The following is a 21,385-nucleotide window of genomic DNA, read 5'->3' as shown; positions in this document are numbered from 1 at the left end:
TAATCAGACATCCATAGAGGAAGAGGAGGCCCAGGCCGAAGAAGATATGAACATGAGGCTCTGAAGTCTCCGAGAATTATATCAAGAGGCATCTGTTAATCTGTTTAGATCTGCAGTAAACAAAGTTATTCTTGCCAATATAATCGCCATCGTTCTATAATCGGACAAAGTACTGAAAAAAGAAGAAGATGTTAAACTAGAAAATATGAGCTTTTAGATTTTAATAGAAATGTATCCTCGATGCCGTCATATATTTTAAGGTGGTAGAGGTAAAAGTTAGTTGGTTGCAAATTGTAGAAAACTGAAATAAGAATATTATTTACATATTATTGATAACTTTTAATAGCTAACGTGACGTTCATTATGTCTTAACAATGCTTTTTTTAGTATTATTTAAATAGGTTTTCACCTCAGTATTTAAAAAATATTACGACTTTATTACATTTATTACACACAGTCCACTGGTAATTGTACAGATATGAAAAAAATATTTTTAAAATATAAATAATTTTGTACTATATCACATAAATCTATTTTGTTTCAGATATGTCCTTATATCCTGTCAACAGTACTATAACCGATTGTATTCCAAAGTTTCTATATGGGTCCAGTTAGTTTTTATTTGGGGTATAGCATTTCTTTTAATGGTAAGAGACAATTTATCTATAAGACCTATAAAAAAAATTGTATTTAGTATGTAAGCAATCATTCAACCAAGAACAAAAAGCATCGACTGACGTCATTGAAAAAATATCAGGAAAGATGCTATTTTAATTTGAGTTGAAGAGGCCTTTGAGCTAGTATGGTCCCTGATCATAACAACTAGACGAGACAACGAAGCATTAAACCTAGGAATTTTGTGCAGTTAGTCCAGAAAGCCACTGCGCATCCGCTAGGAAAAATATTCCGATTCGGATTTTTTGCACAATCTTACTCAAAAAGGACCCCTTTTAACAAATTTGCATGTTGCCAGGACCAAAAGTGGGTCAAAAAATTTTTAAACGTTTTTTTTTGTTTTTTTCCTAAAATTATTTTTTTGCATGGAACAAAGTTTTTTTAGGTTTTTGGATCATTCCAAACAGCAAAGGTCTTTAGTGATTTTTCTCTAAAGTTGATAGTTTTTGACATATATGCGATTAAAAATTGAAAAATTGCGAAATCGGCCGTTTTTAACCTTCAAGAACTATGTGAAAAACTTAAAATTTTAATGTTGCCAAGGTAGGTAGATATTCTTTAAACATCGATTGATGAAATCGCGAAGAGTTTTTTGCAATACAGTATTCTTTGTTTTTTAATTTCGAATCACTCGTGCCCGGCACTATTTTTCCCCGTTGGCTATGTATACAGTATGGTGCAAATGACAGGAAAAGGAATGACAAATGAAAGGAATAAATTCGTTATTTCATGTCATGTCATGTCATGTCATGTATAACATGTCGATTTTTATTTTTAAGTTATGATATTGTGGCATATATGGTATACTAGTGACGTCATCCGTCTGGGCGTGATGACGTAATCGATGATTTTTTTAAATGAGAATAGGGGTCGTGTCGTAGCTCATTTGAAAGGATCTTCAATTCTCTAGTCAGTAATGTAAACATTTACATAATTATTTATACAGGGTGTCAAAAAAAATGTTATTACATTAAATTATTTGAAAAAAAAGAAGTAGACGGACAACCTGTATAAATAATAATTATATAAATGTTTATATTACTGAATAGAGAATTGAAGAACCTTTCAAATGAGCTAGCACACGACAACTATTCTCATTTAAAAAATCATCGATTACGTCATCACGCCCAGATGGATGACGTCACTAGTATACCATATATGCCACAATATCGTAACTTAAAAATAAAAATCGACCTGCTTCGGGATTTTTAAAGTCGCCGGTTTACGAAATAACGAATTTATTCCTTTCATTTGCACCATACTGTCGGTGGAAAATACTGACGCGCACGATTGATTAGCAATTAAAAAACAAAGGAGTTTTGAATATTGTATTGCAAAATACTCTTCGGGATTTCATCAATCGATGTTTAAAGAATATCTACCCACCTTGGCAACATTCAAATGGTTAAAGGGTTAAAAATGGCCAATTTCGCAATTTTTAATTTTTAATCGCTTATATGTCAAAAACTGTTAACTTTAGAGAAATGTCGCTAAAGACCTTTTCTGTTTGGAATGATCCAAAAAACCTAAAAAAACTTTGTTCCATGCAAAAAAAATAGTTTTAAGAAAAAAACAAAAAAAAACGTTTAAAAAATTTTTGAACCTAAAATCCAAATCGGATTTTTGTGATGGATATCCACATTTCTTCGAATTGTGGATAGATGAGGCTATAATCGGAAAGAACGATTTTTTCGTGATACCATAGGTAAATTATAGAAACGGTATATATCTCTAGAAATACACTTCCAAATAAAAAACCAAAAAATACGTATTTAATATTTTTCAAGAACCTATCGAATAACATAAAACAGGACCCTACACTCCACCCCCTAGAGGTGAACTTTAAAATCTTAAATAGGAGCCCCATTTTTTATTGCAGATTTGGATCCCTTTTGTAAAAATAAGTAACTTTTATTCAATACATTTTTTCGAATTATGGATAGATGGGCCTATAATCGGAAAAACACTATTTATTAGCGCCGTCTATCAACAATTCTAAAAAATGTTTCGAATAAATGTTACTTTTCCCGTATATTGTTGTTACTGTTTTGGAGAAACAGCATAATGATACCAATGTTCAAGAAAGGAGACAAAGAAGACCCCAACAATTATAGAGGTATAAATCTACTGAACACCGCATTTAAGCTAACCACAAAAGTCCTAACCAACAAAATCAACAACAATTTTATCAGATGAACAACAAGGATTCAGATCCGGAAGATCCAGACGCCATATTTGTACTGATACAAATCACACAAAAGGCCATTGAGTACAATAAACCAGCATATCTATGTTTTATAGACCTGACAAAGGCTTTCGATCGCATCCAATTCGAAGATGTCGTACATTTACTATATAGAAGAAACATACCAATCAATATTATACAAACCATCGAAAACATCTCTATTCATAATCGAATACAGGCAAAGATAAATGGAAAACTAACAGTTTATACCAGTCCAAAGCGGAGTCAGACAAGGTGACTCATTAAGCCCACTGCTCTTTAATATAATAATGGACGAAATAATAGAAGCAGAATGTAAAGGTCATGGTTACAGAATGGGGAACAAAGAAATCCAAATATTATGTTATGCAGACGACGCCGACGCCGATCATGCAATGTAGAAGACATAAATGGATGGGTGACAAAACGGAAACAGGAGTGGAATGAACACATTAGTAGAATGGCAGAGGATAGGATAGTACGAATAGCACGAGATAAGTCACCAAATGGACGAAGAAGTATTGGCAGACAAAGAAAAACATGGTGCGATAACTTAAATAATTTAGGAGGCTAATATTAAAGAAGAAACAGGCTTTAAAGCCTACATACAAGAAGGAAGAAGAAGAAGTAGAAGTTTCCCCTGTCGTCATTATTATTAATTTTCCGGTATTGATCCGAAGTCCGAATTCTTTGCTTATTAGGCTTAGCCGATCGGTGATGGTAATCTCATCTGCGTATCTCTGAATATTAAATTTTCTGTCTCCTATAGTGATTCCTCTATCCCATTCGTCTAGTACTTTCCTCATTATACATTCATAAAATATGTTGTATACTAATGGTGATAGTACGCTGTCTTGTAGTTCCTTTTTTTGTTTTGAAAGCATTTGAATATATTCCGTGTATGTACTTTAACTTTGACTGAGTTTTCATCATACAGAATTTATATTAGGTTAACTAGGTGGTCAGGTACTCCCATATTTCCTATTATACCCCCAAGGGGATCCCATTTTTCTGAATCGAAAACCTTTGTGTTATCTACGAAACTGAGTAGCGTTGGTATATTCTATTGCCTCGCTTTTTCTGTTATCTCTCTGGTGTTCAATATCCTTTTCCTGGTATGAATGAATCCGTATTGTTCTTCGGCTATCTCTGGAAGTAAAAAGTTGTTTGTTGGCATCAGGAATAAAGGCAATGATTCTATAATTTCTGCATACGGTTAGTGATCCGTTGTTATGAATAAGAATAAAGGTTGATTCTCACCACTCATCAGGCCATTTACCTGTGATCCATATCATGTTGCATATATCCAGTATTACATCTACGCCAATCTCGCCCATTGCTTTTAGAGTCTCGACTGGGGTGAGAACACGCCAAATAGAATTCTATTTTAGTGACGTCACGTTGCCTAGCAACCGTCGATTCTCCCATTGTGAAATTCGATTGTGTAACGTCAGCAAAATAGAATTCTATATTTAGCGTGCTCTCACCCCTGGTTTGCCATCGATTCCTGGGATTTTTTTTTGTTTGAGTTGATTGAGAGCTTTCTCTACATATGCTCGTAAAATGATTGGTTCTGCTTATCTAATTGCAGGTTTCTTGTGGTCTGAGGCTCATGCATCTTTCGACTTGTCTTTGTATAATTCTTAGCCGTAATTTTGCAATGCAGGCTCTCTATGCCGGTTTTACTTCTCCATTATGGTCTTGAATGGCTTGAAGTTGTGTCTTGAACTCTCGGGCCAAATATTTAACTTTTTAAATAGTTCTAACAATAAAACACTGAAAACGTTTGTTTTCTATACTTCCACAAAATTTATTATAACTATGTGACTACAGCTGTTTCGGCAGAGTGCCTTTCTTAAGTGATTTAGTTTACTATGTGTTTACCTTTTAAAAGTCTTTAACTGAAGATGTTGAGGAGTGGGGAGCTGTTTGTCTCGAGTTGGTCATTCAGAATTATATCTGTATTTTTTAATTTAATAATTTCAATAGATTCTAATAAAGTTAGCTTAAGGCCTTTATTTTAAATATGCAGAATTTGAAACTCTTCATTAAAAGAATGATTATGATCTAGAAGGTGAAGTGGGTATGTAGCAGTGTCTCTTTTTCTATTGTTGAAAGCCCTTTTGTGTTCTGCTATCCGTTTGTCAAAGGTTCTGCCAGTTTGACCGATGTAAGTTTTCGGTCAGTCACCACAAGTTAGTTTGTAGACACCACTCTGTAGTTGTTTTCTCTCTCGGCTCTTATTGTTCTTAGTATATTTGCTTAAGTTGTTGTTAGTTCTGAAAGCTGGTGTTATTCCTTTCTTTTTTATGTATCTGGCTATTTTTGTTGTTATCTTGCCAGTATATGTGATAGAGCAGAAGGTACTGGGTTCTTTCTGTGGTGGTGGATAGACTAATTTCAGGACTTTATTATGGAGATTTTGGTTTAAAATTTTATTAATTGTTTGTTCTTTATAGCCATTGTTTACTGCTATTTGTTTAATGATGTTCAGTTCTATTTCGAAGTTATTTTCTGACATGGGAATTTCTAATTTGTGTTGTGTAGGATGGGATGATGAATTGTGTATAGTTGTGTCAGTATGGGTAGGTTTATGATATACGGAGAACTCATGTTTGTTGTGTAGTCTGGTAGATGTTACAGCTAGAAAATGTATGGACTTACTCTGTTCTGTTTCTGCAAGTATTCTTAACAAATAGCAGTAAACAACGGCTATAACGAACAAACAATTAATAAAATTTTAAACGAAAAACTCCATAAGAAAGTCCTGAAATTAGCCAATCCACCACCACAGAAAGAACCCAGTACCTTCTGCTCTATCACATATACTGACAAGATAACAACAAAAATAGCCAGATATATAAAATAGAAAGGAATAACACCAGCTTTCAGAACTAACAACAACTTAAGTAAATATATTAAGAATAATAAGAGCCGAAAGAGAAAACAACTACAGAGTGGTGTCTACAAACTAACTTGTGGTGACTGTCCGAAAACTTACATCGGTTAAGCTGGCAGAACCTTTGACAAACGGATAGCAAAACACAAAAAGGCTTTCAACAATAGAAAAACAGACACTTCTACATACGCACTTCACCTTCTAGATCATAATCATTCTTTTAATGAAGAGTTTCAAATTCTGCATATTCAAAATAAAGGCCTTAAGCTATCTTTATTAGAATCTATGGAAATTAATAAATTAAAAAATACAGATATAATCTGAATGACCAACTCGAGACAAACAGCTCCCCACTCCTCAACCTCTTCAGATAAAGACTTTAAAAAGGTAAACCCATAGTAAACTAAATCACTTGAGAAAGGCACTCTGCCGAAACAGCTGTAGTCACATAGTTATAATAAATTTTGTGGAAGTATAGAAAACGAACGTTTTCAGTGTTTTATTGTTAGATAAAATAACCTTCCATCAAGTAACGGTAGAAACCATCAATGTTTTAAATAGTTCATGACTTTTTTTGCATGTTGCTCTAGTTCTTGACACATGTAGTTGTTTTGATCTCTAATATTTATACATTTTATTCTCCTGCTTAGCTTCGTTATTTCTTGAGTGTTGCTTTTTTTCCACTAATTGTAAAGTTTCCCGTGCCTTATTACTGAGGTTTTCCATCTTTTACGCACGATTTTGTAGATGAATTGATTTTTGTGTTCTTTATTTGGACTAGTCCACGTTGATAGCCTTCTTGGGTAGTTTTTGCAAAGTGTATTTGTTATCACTAGATTGTTTTCATTGGCAAACTATATAAGAAATCAGTATATATTAGTTCACAATTAAAGCATGCCAACACAGCAAAATACTTTGGTATAACTCTCGATGTCAACCTTGGGTGGAAGAGCATGTACGGTATTGTGGTATGGTACATCGGGGCAAGGCCCACTTGAGACCCCTTCAGACACTTACGGTGCGTTCATACCGGAGACCATCGTATCGTATCCTAGCCTAGAGCAAAGTATGGTTCTCTTCATTTTCGTGAACGCTCGCATTTAAAATAACGTAAAATATTTTACCTGGAGATGTCGATAATATGGTACGAGCAATACTAGGGAGCGAGGGTCGGCGCCTCGTTGTGAGCGCTCACTTAGACCTCCTACGGCGGGTCCATTGTATCACCCCTATCTTACGGACCAGGTCCATAGGAACCTGGTCTTCGGCATTTCTGGGGCCCAGGCTGCCCCGGGCTCCCATGTCTGTCAGGCCTCACAAAAAGCCACAAGTCTCTTCAAAGGCAACTCCCCCACTTGGCTCGGCTGCATAGAGGCCGATCCCAGGATTTGCCACCTCTAATGGGCCAATACCGGGCACTTCCAGAGGACATGTGAGGAGGTTTCCTCCTCCTCATTATATAAACGCGGATCCGCGGGCCCATTACATGGGCCATCCACGAATCCAAGCAGATGAAGGTGCCGTCGGAGTCTACAGTGGTCCGTGAGCATACTGACCACCAGGGAGTATCTTCTACGATCTAGAAGAAGAAGCTGGGCTGTGAGATTTTTGGATAGCCCACTATGTGGAGCCTAACCTGTCTCAAACCGCCAGAATTGACTCAGGAGTCTTGAAACCTCCGCAGAAGAACCTCCCTGAGATTACCCCAACCAGTACTGAAGGTCACCCCAATCACAGGTTCGGGTCCCATAGGCAGAATGGATGAGCCCCGTCTTGCGATGTTTCCTTCCTCACATGTGTGTTCCGGTAACGGGTAAAGAGCATGTTAAGAAGAAACATTAAGGTACGTATCCATACAAGGGTGAACCGCGCTGCGTGTAACAGCTCGAATGGATACGGTATGAGCTTCCCTGCATATAAACCGCAAATTCACCGACGTATGAACTATGTGGAGCTGCTACACGGAGCGGGGTTCGTCCTTGTATGGATACGTACCTTTGTGAACTCAGATAATTCAGTGTCTGTAGATCAACACGTGGCGCCAGTAATATTACCACCATTTTAACAAATTAATTTCAGTTAAAATGTATAAAAAATTATATTAAAATAATGGATTAAGTATTAACAGTTTATACTATACAATTTAAAAGTGCCTTTATGTATATTTATAGTAAAATAATCCAATTAATTATTATATTTCACACTAACAACACCTGCTTTCATTACGTTCACTGATGTTTGTTTACACTTATCAAGTCGAATGAAACAATTGATGTAAATGAAAGCAGTCATAAAGAGTTTATGTTAATACTGTTTATTTTGTTAATTTGTTAATAACATGTCCCAAGTTTCTGATTTTATTAAAGAATGGCGCAATTTTAATATGTGAATTAATTTTGTTGATAAGAAAGGGTAAACGGTGTTATAGTGATTCGGCAATATTAATTTTTGTGGTTTTGATTATCATCATCATCATGCACCCTCTTCCGTCCACTGCTGAACATAAGTCTCCCCCATTTTTCGCCACTCTCCACGGTTCTGTGCGTCTTGTTGCCATTTCTTGGATATTGGTTTAATGTCGTCAATCCAGCGTGTTGGTGGTCGTCCTCTGCTGCGTTTGTCTTCTCTTGGGCGCCAGTCAATTAGTTTTCTGGTCCTCCTCCTCCTCTATCTGTTATCCTTCGTAAGGATATAGTGGCGTCATGTAAATCGTTTGACTATTTCTATCCAATCCTCTCTCTCCTGTGCATGTTGTTTTGCTTCGGAGAACGAGTAACCAGTCATGTCCCTTATTTGGTCCGACCATCGTAATGGAGATCTTCCTCTGGATCTTCTACCCTCTACGTTGCCTTCAACTATCATTCGTTCCATGCCTTCCCTTCTAGTTATAAGTCCAAAATATCTCAGTATATTTTGGTTGATAGTTGTGCTGAGTCTAGTTTTTATGTTAAATTCGGCTAATATTGAATTATTTGTGCTATGTGTGGTCCATGGTATGCGCAACATTCTCCGGTAGACCCACATTTGAAATGCCATTATACGTTTTGCATCTGCTTTTTTGATGGTCCAAGTCTCTGAAGCGTAGGTGGCGATAGGAAATATTAACGCTCGAACAAGGCGTAATTTTGTGTTTTTTGTAATGCCAATATTCTTCCATATTTTTGTAAGTTTGGCTTTTGCCGATCTGGCCATTATGATGCGCCTACAGATCTCGTCTTCGCTTCTCCACTGTTAGTAATAACGGAGCCTAAGTAATTAAATTGTCTGACCACTTCGTAACCTGCCAAGTCTCTTATCTCCGATTGGTTGTTTCGGATTCTATCGATGATCATTACTTTGGTTTTCTGTATATTTATTTTCAAACCATATTCTGTACTCACCGTTCCTAGCCTATTCATAATTTCTTCCAGTTCTTCTGGTGAAGACGCCAATATAACAGTGTCATCAGCATAACGCAGGTTTTTTATTTTTCTTCCTCCTATCGTTGCTCCACCTTGCCATTCATCAAAAACTTGACGCATAATGTGTTCACTATATATATTGAATAGAATGGGGGATATTATACATCCCTGCCGCACTCCAGATTTTAATTTGAAGTTTTTCGAAAATACATTATTAACTCTTACATTAGCGGTGTTATTTACATAAAGTGCTTGTAATAGATAGATTAGATGTTCTGGCGTACCCATATTTCTAAGTATATGCCACAGTTTATCCCATTTTACGTTATCGAAGGCCTTGGAGTAGTCAACAAAGCACAAATATGTTTCCATGTTAAACTCTCGAGATTTTTCGATAATTTGACGAATATTAAGAATGTGTTCTCTTGTTCCCCTATACCTGGGACGAATCCGCATTGTTCTTGTGGAATTTGCGGTAAGAGAATGGATTTTAATCTTTCATTGATTATTGTTAGAAGTACTTTGCTCGCGTGAGATATCAACGCTACTGTACGGTAATTACTGCAATCTGTCGGAGAACCTTTTTTGTATATATGGGGATAAACGTGAGTTTACCCCAGTCATTTGGCCACTTTCCGGTATTCCAGATCTCATTGCAAATTCTAAGCATTACTTCCGTCCCTAATTCTCCCATTTCTTTGAGTATTTCAGCTGTTATTTCATCCTCTCCTTGTGCTTTTCTACATTTTAGCTTTTTTATTGCCGACTCAATTTCAGATTTCAATATTTGAGGTTCTTTTTCATAACTTCTTTTCTCATTATTATGTTCTGGGTCGTTGTTAGAGAATAGTATTTCACAATATTGTTTCCAAACCTCTGCGATACCGTCTGGGTTTGTTATGGTATTTCCACTATTCTCCAGTATTCTCTAGATTCTTGGCGGTCAGCATGTTCCTCTAGTTGTTCACATATGCTTTTTATATAATTATTTTTGTCCCTTCTGCACAAGTGTTTTATAGTTGTATTTATGGTGCTTATCTCTATTTATTTTTGTATTGAATTTGACGTGCCGTTTCTAAGTTTTCGTCTTTCTTCTACAAGGTTGAGAGTTTCTTCAGTCATCCAATGTTTTTTCCTATCTATTTTTTCTTTGGAATTTGTGTTGTTGATGGCTTCGGTGATCAACTTCTTTGTGTATTCCCACGTTTTCTCAGGATCTCCGGTAGTAACTGGTAGGTCAGCTTTTGCTAGTGCCTCTCTAAACTTTTCCAGGTGTTTTGGAACCAATGTTTGTCTTTTTTTTGCAATCTTGTCTCCGAACCACAGTCTTCAGCTGGTTTTGTCTTCACATTGGTTACAGAGCTCCTCCATCGTTTAGTGATAAGAATATAATCTATTTGGTTCTTGTATCGTCCTGCAGGCGAAGACCATGTTGATAATCTTCGCGGATGATGTTTAAACATTGTGTTTACTATACTGAGATCCATATCGATGGCAAATTGAAGGAGCCGTTCACCTCTGTCGTTTCGCTCGCCTAAACCATGCTCACCTATCGTTCCTTTTAAATGTTCGTCTACTTTCGTTCTTCCTATTTTTACGTTCTAATCTCCTACTATCATCATTGGTTCTTTCTAAGGTATATTAGAGATGGTTTCATGTATCAGATGGTATGTTTCTTCTACTATATCTTCTGTCGCTTCGGATGTTGGCATATATACCTGTATAATGTGCATTGTGACTGGTTTAGCGTTTAGGGTGATTTTTATTATACGATCATTTACTGGAAGGTATTCATGTACATATTTTGCCCACCGTTTTTGAATTAATATTGCTACGCCTTTTTGTCCTGATTTGTTATCTCCTGACATGAAAACTTTATAGTGAGTGGCTTCCCAATGTCCTTGGCCTTCCCAGTGTGTCTCAGATATCCCGCAGATATCTATCTTCTCCTTGATCAGTTCATTTTCTAGTATATACAATTTACCTGGCTCTAGCAGCCCCCTAACATTCCATGTTGCGATGCGGTGTTTTTTACGTAATGCTAAGTGTGATCTTCCAGTATCCCATTTCGCAGATATTGCCTGGTCGTCCACAATCATCTGCCCGGTCGCCCATTTCACACCATTCGACCCGGAATCGATACGGCGCCGGTTGCTAGCCGGATTGCAAAGCACAGAATTTCCTTGCCTAGTCGTCATTTCATAACGCTCTCTGGGAAGATAATCAGGTGGTTTCCCGTTGCCTGCCTGATCGCAGTATCACAGCCGATTGAACTAAGATGTAGTTGCCGCCTGTAAGTATTTTACACCAGACCTGTATGAATCACATAGCCCCAGTACAATAATGACGTAGCTGCTGCCCTATGTCATGCCCTCAGTTGATCCGCGGGTACTTATTCGGTTTAACCTTATTCGTACCTGACCTGCATATCTACAGAAACGTTCCCTATCATCCATTGGGACGCGCCGTGTCGGTGTTGAGGACATCCCCCTCCCAGTCCGTCTTCTGTGAAGTACTGAAGAGCCCCTACTCAATTCAGAGCTCCCCCCCCCCACGCAAGCTAGGACCGGCACGGGTCCAACGGGTTTCTGGTCCATCTTGAGTCTATTAGTCTCGCTACGTGACCTGCTCAATTTCATTTCAGCTTGGCTATACGTTCGACATCAGTGATACTTGTTCTTTTCCTTAAGTCATGGTTCTTTATTTTGTCTTTTTTTGTCAAGCTGAGAATCGATCTTTCCATGCGCCTTTGTGCTACTCGCATTTTTGGTGCTGTTGTTTTTGTGAGCTGAGAGTTTCTGCTCCGTATGTCATAATAGGAAAAACGCATTGGTCAAATGTCTTCCGTTTCAGAGCTCTCGGCAGTGCTGTTTTTGTGACGGTACGCGCCGGTACGCCGAACCGGCACCTCTTGGGACAAAAAATAAAAAAAAACAACCAAATTATAGACAAATTCATGAATTTTTCCTTGCTCCCAAATAGCTTTAAAACGCCCTTATTGAGGCTAAATTTAAAAAGTTTTCCCGGGGCAGACCCCCCTTATGAACGCTCCCCAGACCCCCCGGAACATAGCGTACCGGAACCTCTATTGTTTCAAAAACAGCACTGGCTATCGGTATGCCCTTATCGGTTGCTCTTAAATAAGTCTATACGCCGCCCAAACAAGTGTTATTCGTCGTTGAAATTCACAGGTCTGATATCCTTGTTTATTCTGATTTCGTGACCGAGATATACCTAAATATGTACTTTTCTGTCAATTCGATCACTTATTTTGGATGGTTAGGTGTTCGCTGGGAACTAAATTTGTCATAAATTTGGTCTTTTTGAGGTTAATTTTTATGCCTATTGTTGAACATACGTTGTCTAATTCTTTTAGCATGTGTTGTGCTTCACCCAGATCTTCGGTAATAAGTACTATATCCTCGGCAAATCGCAAATGATTGAGCATTTCCCCATCTATTTTTATTCCTCTATTTTTCCACTTTAGCATTTTAAAGGCGTATTCGAGGACCGTTATAAATAATTTACGTGAGAGAGTGTCGCCCTGTCTCACACCTCGCTTGATGTGAATTTCTCTGGTGGTATCATGTAGTTTTGTACCCATTGTGGCGTTTTGGCACAATGTTTGAACAATGTGGTTTTGATACTCTATCATTATTATTATTGTAGAAATAATTTGTGTGACGCGGTTTTTAGTCTGTTGTTGACACCAAGTATTATCGTTAGGAAACACAAGCAATGTTACCAATGGTTAAATAAATACATTCAATGATTTCTTCTTCTTTAAGTGCCGTCTCCTAATCAGAGGTTGGATATCATCAACACTATCTTTACTATATCTACTGCTGCTCTGAAGAGTTCTATTGAACTGAATTTAAACCAGTCCCTTAAATCTTTTAACAATGACACTCTCCTTCTTCCCATGCTCATTCCTCCTTTTGTCTACCCCTGTATTATCGATCTTAGTATTTCAAATCGCTTTCATTGTGTTTATAATTTCGTATTATTTGCCCATTTCTCGCAATACTTCCGTGTTTGTTTTTTTCTGTGTCCATACTATTCTAAGCATGCTTTTATAGCACCATGTTTTAAGTGGCTCTTAGTCCAGAGTAATAAGGATTTTCTCGGGACACTAAAAGATCCAGGTAGCTGACTACTTTTTTAGTTATTATAGACCTATAGGAAGAAAACCTACCTGTTTCCTGCCTAGCGTTCGCGTTCGTTTTTTAATTATTAACAATTTAGTGCCAAAATCGCGATTTTTTCGATTTTTGCACCCCATTCAAAAGCTAAATAGTTGACATAAAATTACAAAATTCAGTTTTTTAGAACATTGAAACACCTTCAAAATTCCGATTTTTGAAAGTTAAAAAGTTAATTTGTTGCTACGCAAACTGCAAAATAAATAAAAATTGTTATTTGTTAATAACTTTTACTAAAACTACCTTAGAACTTTAGTGTTTCACCTAAAGTTGGGTATTATTGTACTTAACAAATCTTCAAAATTTGAGACCTATCCATTAATTAGTTTAAGAGTTATTCTATTTGTTTATCCTAAATGCCTTTATTTTGCAATAACATAAGACATAAAATAATGAAGATATGGCAATTCTGCGTATGCCAAGTGAAAGTAGAAGAGTGATAGTATCAAAATATATTAAAAAAGATAAAAAAATAATTAATATAGTCAAAAATCCTAATGCCAAATTTTTGAAATTTTATAGTTTATAAACATTTGGAATAACTTTAAAAATGTTGTCCGTAAAAACAATCTTTTTTCGAAAAGATAGTATTTTAACACGAATTTTTCAATAAAAACTTTTAGCCTGAGTTCATTTGGGACAAAATTAGCCATCTGTTTTTTTAATTCACAGCTAATTTGTTTATAATAATTTAGAAATCTCATTAATGCCATTTTAAAAAATGGGATTTGTATTTTTTCTTAAAAAATTTGCACCAACATTGTACCTTCACAGAACCCTCTACGATTTTTCAAAAATGTAGTTCAAACGATTATTAGGGAGAACCTACAAATTCACCGAGTTAAAATACCGAAAAAGCAATTTCAAACGAATATAATTTTCTGTATTTCCGGATCAACTCAATGGATTTTTATCTTTCTTTTTTTAACTTGTATGTAATTTCTACGTACATTACAAATATGCAATTTGTTTATAAATTTATTAATTAATAAACAGTCTAATTTGTTTAAACAATTCTTAAAAAAATATTTTTTTACAAAAATATATTTTCTTAATCATATTATCATTAATTATCATAGAAAAAGTTAAAGTACACTTTAATAAATAAATGATTTTTATTAGATAATTATTTATTGAAGCCAATTTATTTATTAAAGTATACCTTAACTTTTTCTATGATTAATATCGATAGTATGATTAGAATCATGGATTTTTGGGAAAAAATTATTTTTTCAAAAATTGTTTAAACAAATTACACTGTTTATTAATTAATTAATGTCTAGACAAATTGCATATTTGTAATGTACAGGAAAATTACGTACGAATTAAAAAAAGAACGATCAAAATATATTCAGTAGAGTCCGAGATATAGAAAATGATAGTAGTTTTAAGTTGCCGTTTTTAGTTTTTGAACTCGTGCATTTGTCGGCTCCCAGCTCCCCCTTCACTTACCACGACTAGTCACCAATTGAACTACATTTTTAAAAATTCGTGTAAAATACCAGCTTTTCTAATATGTAAAATGATTTTTTCTACGGACAATATTATTAAAGTTATTCTAAATGTTTATAAACTACAAAATTTCACAAATTTGGCATTAGGATTTTTGACTATACTAGATAATTTTTTAATCTTTTTTTAGTACATTTTGATAGCATCAGTTTTCTACTTACATTTGGAATACGCAGAATTGCCCTATCTTCATTATTTTCTGTCTTATGTTATTGCAAAATAAACGTCTCTGGTATGAACAATTAGAATAACTCTTAAACTAATTAATGGATCGGTCTCAAATTTTGAGGGTTTGTTAAGTACCCCAATACCCATCTTTGGGTGAAACACTAAAGTTCTAAGGTAGTTTTAGTAAAAGTTATTAACAAATAACAATTTTCACTTATTTTGCAGTTTGCGTAGCAACAAATTAACTTTTTAAATTTAAAATATCGGCATTTTGAAGGTTTTTTAATGTTCTAAAAAATTAAATGTTGTAATTTTATGTCAATAGTTAATAATTAAAAACCGGACGCGAACTCTAGGCAGGAAACAGGTAGGTTTTCATCCTACAGCTATACAATAACTAAAAAAGTAGTCAGCTACCTGGATCTTTGAGTGTCCAGAACATGGTCTATTTCTAGCTTATTACCCTATAGTATCTAGCTTATTTATGTATTCTTGCCTCAGTATTCAGCTTTCAAATCCATATTGTAGTATAGAAAACACGTCTCTGAGCTCTTACTCGCAGTTCTAATCTAAGGTATTTATTGAAGAGAATTGTTTTTATTTCTACAACTGTATTTCTTGCTATTTCTATCCTGGTCCTTATTTTTGTTGTTTAATCATTATTTCCTGAAATCCAAATTTCCCAATATTTGTGTTTTTAAAACCTCCCTTCCTATCGGTACATTCTCCCAAATATATGTTTGTTTGTATATTTGTTTTCTTTGTTATTTTTATATATTTAAACTTTTTTATATTCATTTTTTTTGCATGTTTTTCACAGTGTCTTGTTTAGTAGTTGGAGTTGTTCAGCAGAGCTTGTTATAATCACGGTGTCATCTGCATGTCTTTTTGACGTTTTTCTTCCATTAAATCTAAAATTTCATCCGTCATCTATTGAATCTTTTTGTATCTGTTTGGCGCCAGAATTTCTTTTGGACTTTTATCTATGGCTTTCTTTATTAATAATCATTTTGTGTAATTAACTCATATATTATACTCATGTATTTTCTGAACTTTTATTTTTAAATGCCTTTTTATCCTGTTGATAATTCATTACTATTAACTATGCAAGTATCAACGCACTTAAAATTTTGTAACTTGTAAAACAAATATTATTATGAAGAGATTTAGTATCAGTTATTTTTTTTCTTTTCAAAGCCATTCTCGATAAAATATTACCTTTTTTAATGCCAAAACAAACATTTGTAAAAATCAAAGTTTTTATTTTTATTTTTTTACACTAGACGAAGATAGTGAGGAGAAGAAAAATAAATCTTTATATAAAAAAATCTTTAGACTTTTTCGATGTTTATAAGTATATTTTCTAAAATTAACAATTTTTAATTTTTTAGATGCCCCCCTTAGTAGGAATCTGGGGACAATTGGGACTGAATCCGTCCACATTTTCCTGTACGATACTACCAAAAGATGGAAAATCTCCGAAGAAAGTTATATTTTTAATAGGTTTTATCCTTCCTTGTGTAGTAATAATATTGGCGTATTCATGTATATATTACAGTGTCAGAAAGTCAAGAAAAAAATTAAAATCTCATCGGTAAGAAAATTTTGTAACAAATTATAACTAGCTCTAATATTTTAAAATCCAATATTATATTGACTTATTTTAGTACTGTGGTTGTAAACACAGTACAGTGGGGGTGCATTTGTTCGTTCAGAATTGATTTATTTTTTCTACGCTTTCCATGATTCTTTTCTTTAAGGATGTGTTTATAAGTGTGTAAGTATGTAAGTATTTATCCGGAATGGGAATAGACATCGGCGATGGTAAATATCTAACAACTTTGTTTTTCACAGATGATCAGGTAGTCGTAGTAGTAGGGAATGATGAGGAAGACATGGACTACATCTTTAGAAAACTAAAGAAAGAATATCAAAAATGAGGCCTTAATTCGAATATCTCCTATTTTAAGACAGAGTGTCTTAAAATAGGGGCTGATGAAGAAGATTTAGAGTTAGAAATTAAAACCACAAAATCATGTAACGAATAGAAATATTTCGAATCTATAATACCTAAAGAAGGCACTACCAAAAGAGACGACGCAGCAGGGCAAAAAAGCGGTAAACAGTCTAAGCTCTCTACTATGGTCTAAAGTCTAAAGACAAAAAACGAAATTGACAATCTATCGAACCTTGGTAGAGCTTATTACGACTTATGGAGCAGAAGTTTGGCAGATCACGAACAAAGATAGAAAAAGAATAGAAGTAGTAGAAATGGATTATCTAAGGAGATCAAATGAAGCCCTAGGTCTTCAAGGCCTATTGAGCTTAATAAATAAATAAGGAGAGCGTGTGGTATATCCAAAAAAGATCACATTAAGAATGAAGATATTAGAAGGAGAACAAATACTGTATATTCCAGTGTAGATAGAATTGAAACGCGACAACTAGGGTGGTAGGGTCACGTGAAACAAATGAATGAAGATAGATGGCCAAAGAAAGCTTTAAATTACATACCACAACAAATATGAAGAAGGGGAAGACCTTCAGTTGCCTGGAAAGAAAATGGACGGCACATAATGAGAGATAGAGCCATCAAAGAAGACGAATTGATGGACAGAAAACGATGGCGGTGGAAATGCGGGAAGAGGCAGAGGTTGTAGGAACCTCGCTTATAGATAGATATGTATTTTCTGTTTATACGAACAGTCAGCACATATTTGGTTAATTTTAAGGATCGTTTTATTTCTTGTCTGTTTCAAAAGTAAAACATTCTTAGCCGAGGGTAGTCTGTTGGGACGGACTGACGCCCATTCTTACATGTGATCAAAAATATATACATTCGGTCAAAAAAAGCTCCGAATCACTCCGCTGCCTGACAGGTATCAGCTAGCTGAACATGCGCATATAAAATAAAAATATAAATAAAAACGTATGTTGCACTAATAATATTTATAATACATTCACTTAAGATATTTTATTTCTTCTTTTGATGTTCCGCTGCTGCACCATCTCCTCTTTGAACTGCATTCTTTTCGAGTACCTGGGTTTTTCTGTCATGGACTCCTGGATATCTTTTTCTGTAGGTACTTGTTTTTGGTATAGTAATTACTTTTCTGACCGGTTGTCTTCAGCAACCACCGGCTAGACCCTGATCAGCCCTGATCGGATGGTCGATCAGTTTGTGCTTTTCACGGTACATCATCTGTATTCGATTTAGGCATCTCTGGTCTTTAGGCGTCTTCTTGTGGCTTAGTGGAAGAAGTACCTCGTCCTGTTCTCAGCAACCTTCCTCATTGATGTGTACTGGAGCCTTTATCTGATGGTTCCATTGGATCTCCTATCTTCCCATGTTGCTCCGTCTATTAACCGATGGAGGTAGTGGACTATCTAAACGGCTACGACTCATGCATAAGTAAAGTACAAAGGACCCCGCACAAACCTTATGGAAAATAGGTCCCAGTGGATTTCGTTCATACTTTGGGAAAATACTCTTTGAAGCATCCTGATAAAAAGTTATCATGGGCACAACTCAATCGTATGAAGGATTTTCAAGATATAGAGGCGCAAACTCGGAAAATTATAAGATTTACGGGGTATGCCAATTCCGTGAGTTACTGGTTATTTGGCAACATGTAGAAGTTTGGATCAAGGAAAAGTACTAGTAGTCTATGATTTTTTCCTGGCTATCCAATGGCGACCTTTACTTTGACCTTGACCTTCAACGGACGTCATCTTCTAGAGTTTCGAGGGTTTTCGGCATTCAATTGATATAAACAGATTACTAATGGGTTTTTGGGATCGCTAAATACGGATATGCCATCAGAATTGCCCTCCGGATGACGTGGTGGCAAGGGCCTCTGCAAGGGACGTCATCTTCTAGAGTTTCGATGGTTTTCGGCATTTAATTGATACAAATGAATTACTGGAGGATTTTTTGAGGTCGCTATACACGAATATGCCACCAGAACCGACTCTTGGAGCACCTGATTTCCAAGGTCAATGAAGGGGGCTCCTGGAGTTTCGAGGGTCTTTGGTACTACATTAATGCAAACGGATTAGTTATAGGTTTTTGGGGTTGCTGAACACGAATACGTGATCAGCACAGACACAGGAGCACCTGGTGCCTAAGAGAGGTTATCTTCTGGAGTTTCGGAGGAATCAAATGGATTACTCTTAGGTTTTTGGGGTTGCTGAACATGCATACATTATCAGATCCGACCCACGAATCACATTGTGCCTACGGCACAATGTGATCACGTATTCGTGTTCAGCAACCCCAAAAACCTATAATTAATCCGTTTGCATCAATGTAGTACCAAAGACCCTCGAAACTCCAGGAGCCCCTTTCATTGACCTTGGAAATCAGGTGCTCCGAGAGTCGGTTCTGGTGGCATATTCGTGTTTAGCGACCTAAAAAAAACCCTCCAGTAATTTATTTGCATCAATTAAATGCCGAAAACCATCGAAGCTCTAGAAGATGACGTCCCTTGCAGTGGCCCTGGCCACCACGTCATCCGGAGGGCAATTCTGATGGCATATTCGTGTTTTGCGATCCCAAAAACCCATGAGTAATCTGTTTATATCAATTTAATGCCTAAAACCCTCGGAACTCTAGAAGATGACGTCCGTTGAAGGTCAAGGTCAAAGTAAAGGTCGCCATTGGATAGCCAGGAAAAAATCCTAGACTACTAGTACTTTTCCTTGATCCAAAATTCTACATGTTGCCAAATAACCAGTAACTCACGGAATTAGAATACCCCGTAAATCTTATAATTTTCCGAGTTTGGACCTCTGTATCTTGAAAATCCTTCATACGATTGAGTTGTGCCCATGAGAACTTTTTATCAGGATGCTTTAAAGAGTATTTTCCCAAAGTATGAACGAAATCCACTGGAACCTATTTTCCATAAGGTTTGTGCGAGGTCCTTTACGCTTCTATCGTACAAATTTTAATAATTTTGGACGAGCCGACGAGCAGATATTATGTTCAAGGTCATAGCTTGTTCTTCATGTACCATGTCCTTTCAGAACTTTGGTTAACATCATAGCTATCTCAATTTTATTCACCGCCACCCTAAATAACATGCCCGTATCAACTCCATACCAATATTGCAAATTCTTCAAACATGAGGTTCTTCTTCGTCCTGGACTGCGTTTGCCTGCTATTTTCCCTTGCATAAGATTTTGTAGCAACCTATATTTGGGACCTCTCATTACAGGTCCGAAATACTCCAGCTTTCTCTTCTTGATGCTTTTTATAATCTCAGTAGTCTTGCTGAGACGTTCTAGTATTGTCGAGTTTCGAATTTTCTCTACCAAAGAAACTTTTAAAATTCTGCTATAGCACCACATTTCGAAAGCTTCAAGGCGATTTAGATCGATTTTATTCACAGCCCAGGACTCGACACCATAGAGTAAGACCGAGAACACGTAGCAACGAAGTAGGCGGATCCTCAATGCCAATTTTAGGTCTCTCTTACATAATACCTTGGACATCCTTCTAAAAGCGGCTCTGGTCTGCTCTATCCTAGATCTCTGCGTTACAATTTAATTGATATCCAAGGTATACAATTTAATCAACTTGCTCATATTTGGTATTATTTACATACATATTATAGGCGGTTTATATTCTGTTGTTTACTATGAGTATTTTGGTTTTCCGTACGTTCAGAACCAGACCTGCTTCCTTACAACTCTCAACGACACTATCAAGTAATGTTTGTAGATCTTCGTGAGTAGAAGCTAGGAGTACTGTGTCATCCGCATATCGCAAATCATTGATGACTTCACCGTTCACAATTATTCATTCTTGTTTTTCAGAAAGTGCATTTCCGAAAATTCTATCGGAGTAAACTTTGAAAAGCAGAGACGACAAGAGGCATTCCTGCCGTACTCCGCGTAGCCGCTCAATGTCATAGCTGCTTGGATAATCCACAAACTCTAACACGCTGTTTGTGTCCTTTCCAGATTCTTCCAGTTGGTCTCTGCTATGGAACTCCATATGGGACTGCATGCAATATCACCGACCTTAAGCTAACTTAAGCTTTTTTTTATTTGGACTGAGGTGGAACGCTCTTAGCTGACTAGGGAAGATGTCTCTAGTACTGTTGGACTCTGACAGGAGAGGAGAACACGCCAGGGCACACAGACCAGAGTATGATCCATGCGTCCCGCGTGCCCCCCATAACCAGCCGCCTACCAACTAAAACCACCCCCTCTTCCGACCCGGAATATCCCTGAACGTGTTCAGTGGATGAACGAAACATGGGGATATTCCGCGCAGTCTAAAAAGGATGTCTGAAGA

At 36.2% G+C, this 21,385-nt stretch overlaps 1 protein-coding gene across 1 annotated transcript in view; it reads left to right on the top strand.

The window, feature by feature from the left end:
* The window catches only part of LOC114336102 (protein trapped in endoderm-1), a 217,685-nt gene that overhangs the window by 180,335 nt on the left and 15,965 nt on the right, over positions 1-21,385 (top strand). The window contains exons 3-4 of the mRNA XM_050663360.1: positions 545-647; positions 16,473-16,675. Of these exons, the coding sequence (XP_050519317.1) occupies positions 545-647; positions 16,473-16,675 (306 nt within the window). The remainder of the gene's footprint in view (positions 1-544; positions 648-16,472; positions 16,676-21,385) is intronic.

The sequence above is a fragment of the Diabrotica virgifera genome, chromosome 10, assembly GCF_917563875.1.
Source record: "Diabrotica virgifera virgifera chromosome 10, PGI_DIABVI_V3a".
NCBI lineage: Eukaryota > Metazoa > Arthropoda > Insecta > Coleoptera > Chrysomelidae > Diabrotica > Diabrotica virgifera.
The sequence above is the reverse complement of the archived record's forward strand: the minus strand, read 5'-3'. Positions and strand labels throughout refer to the sequence as shown.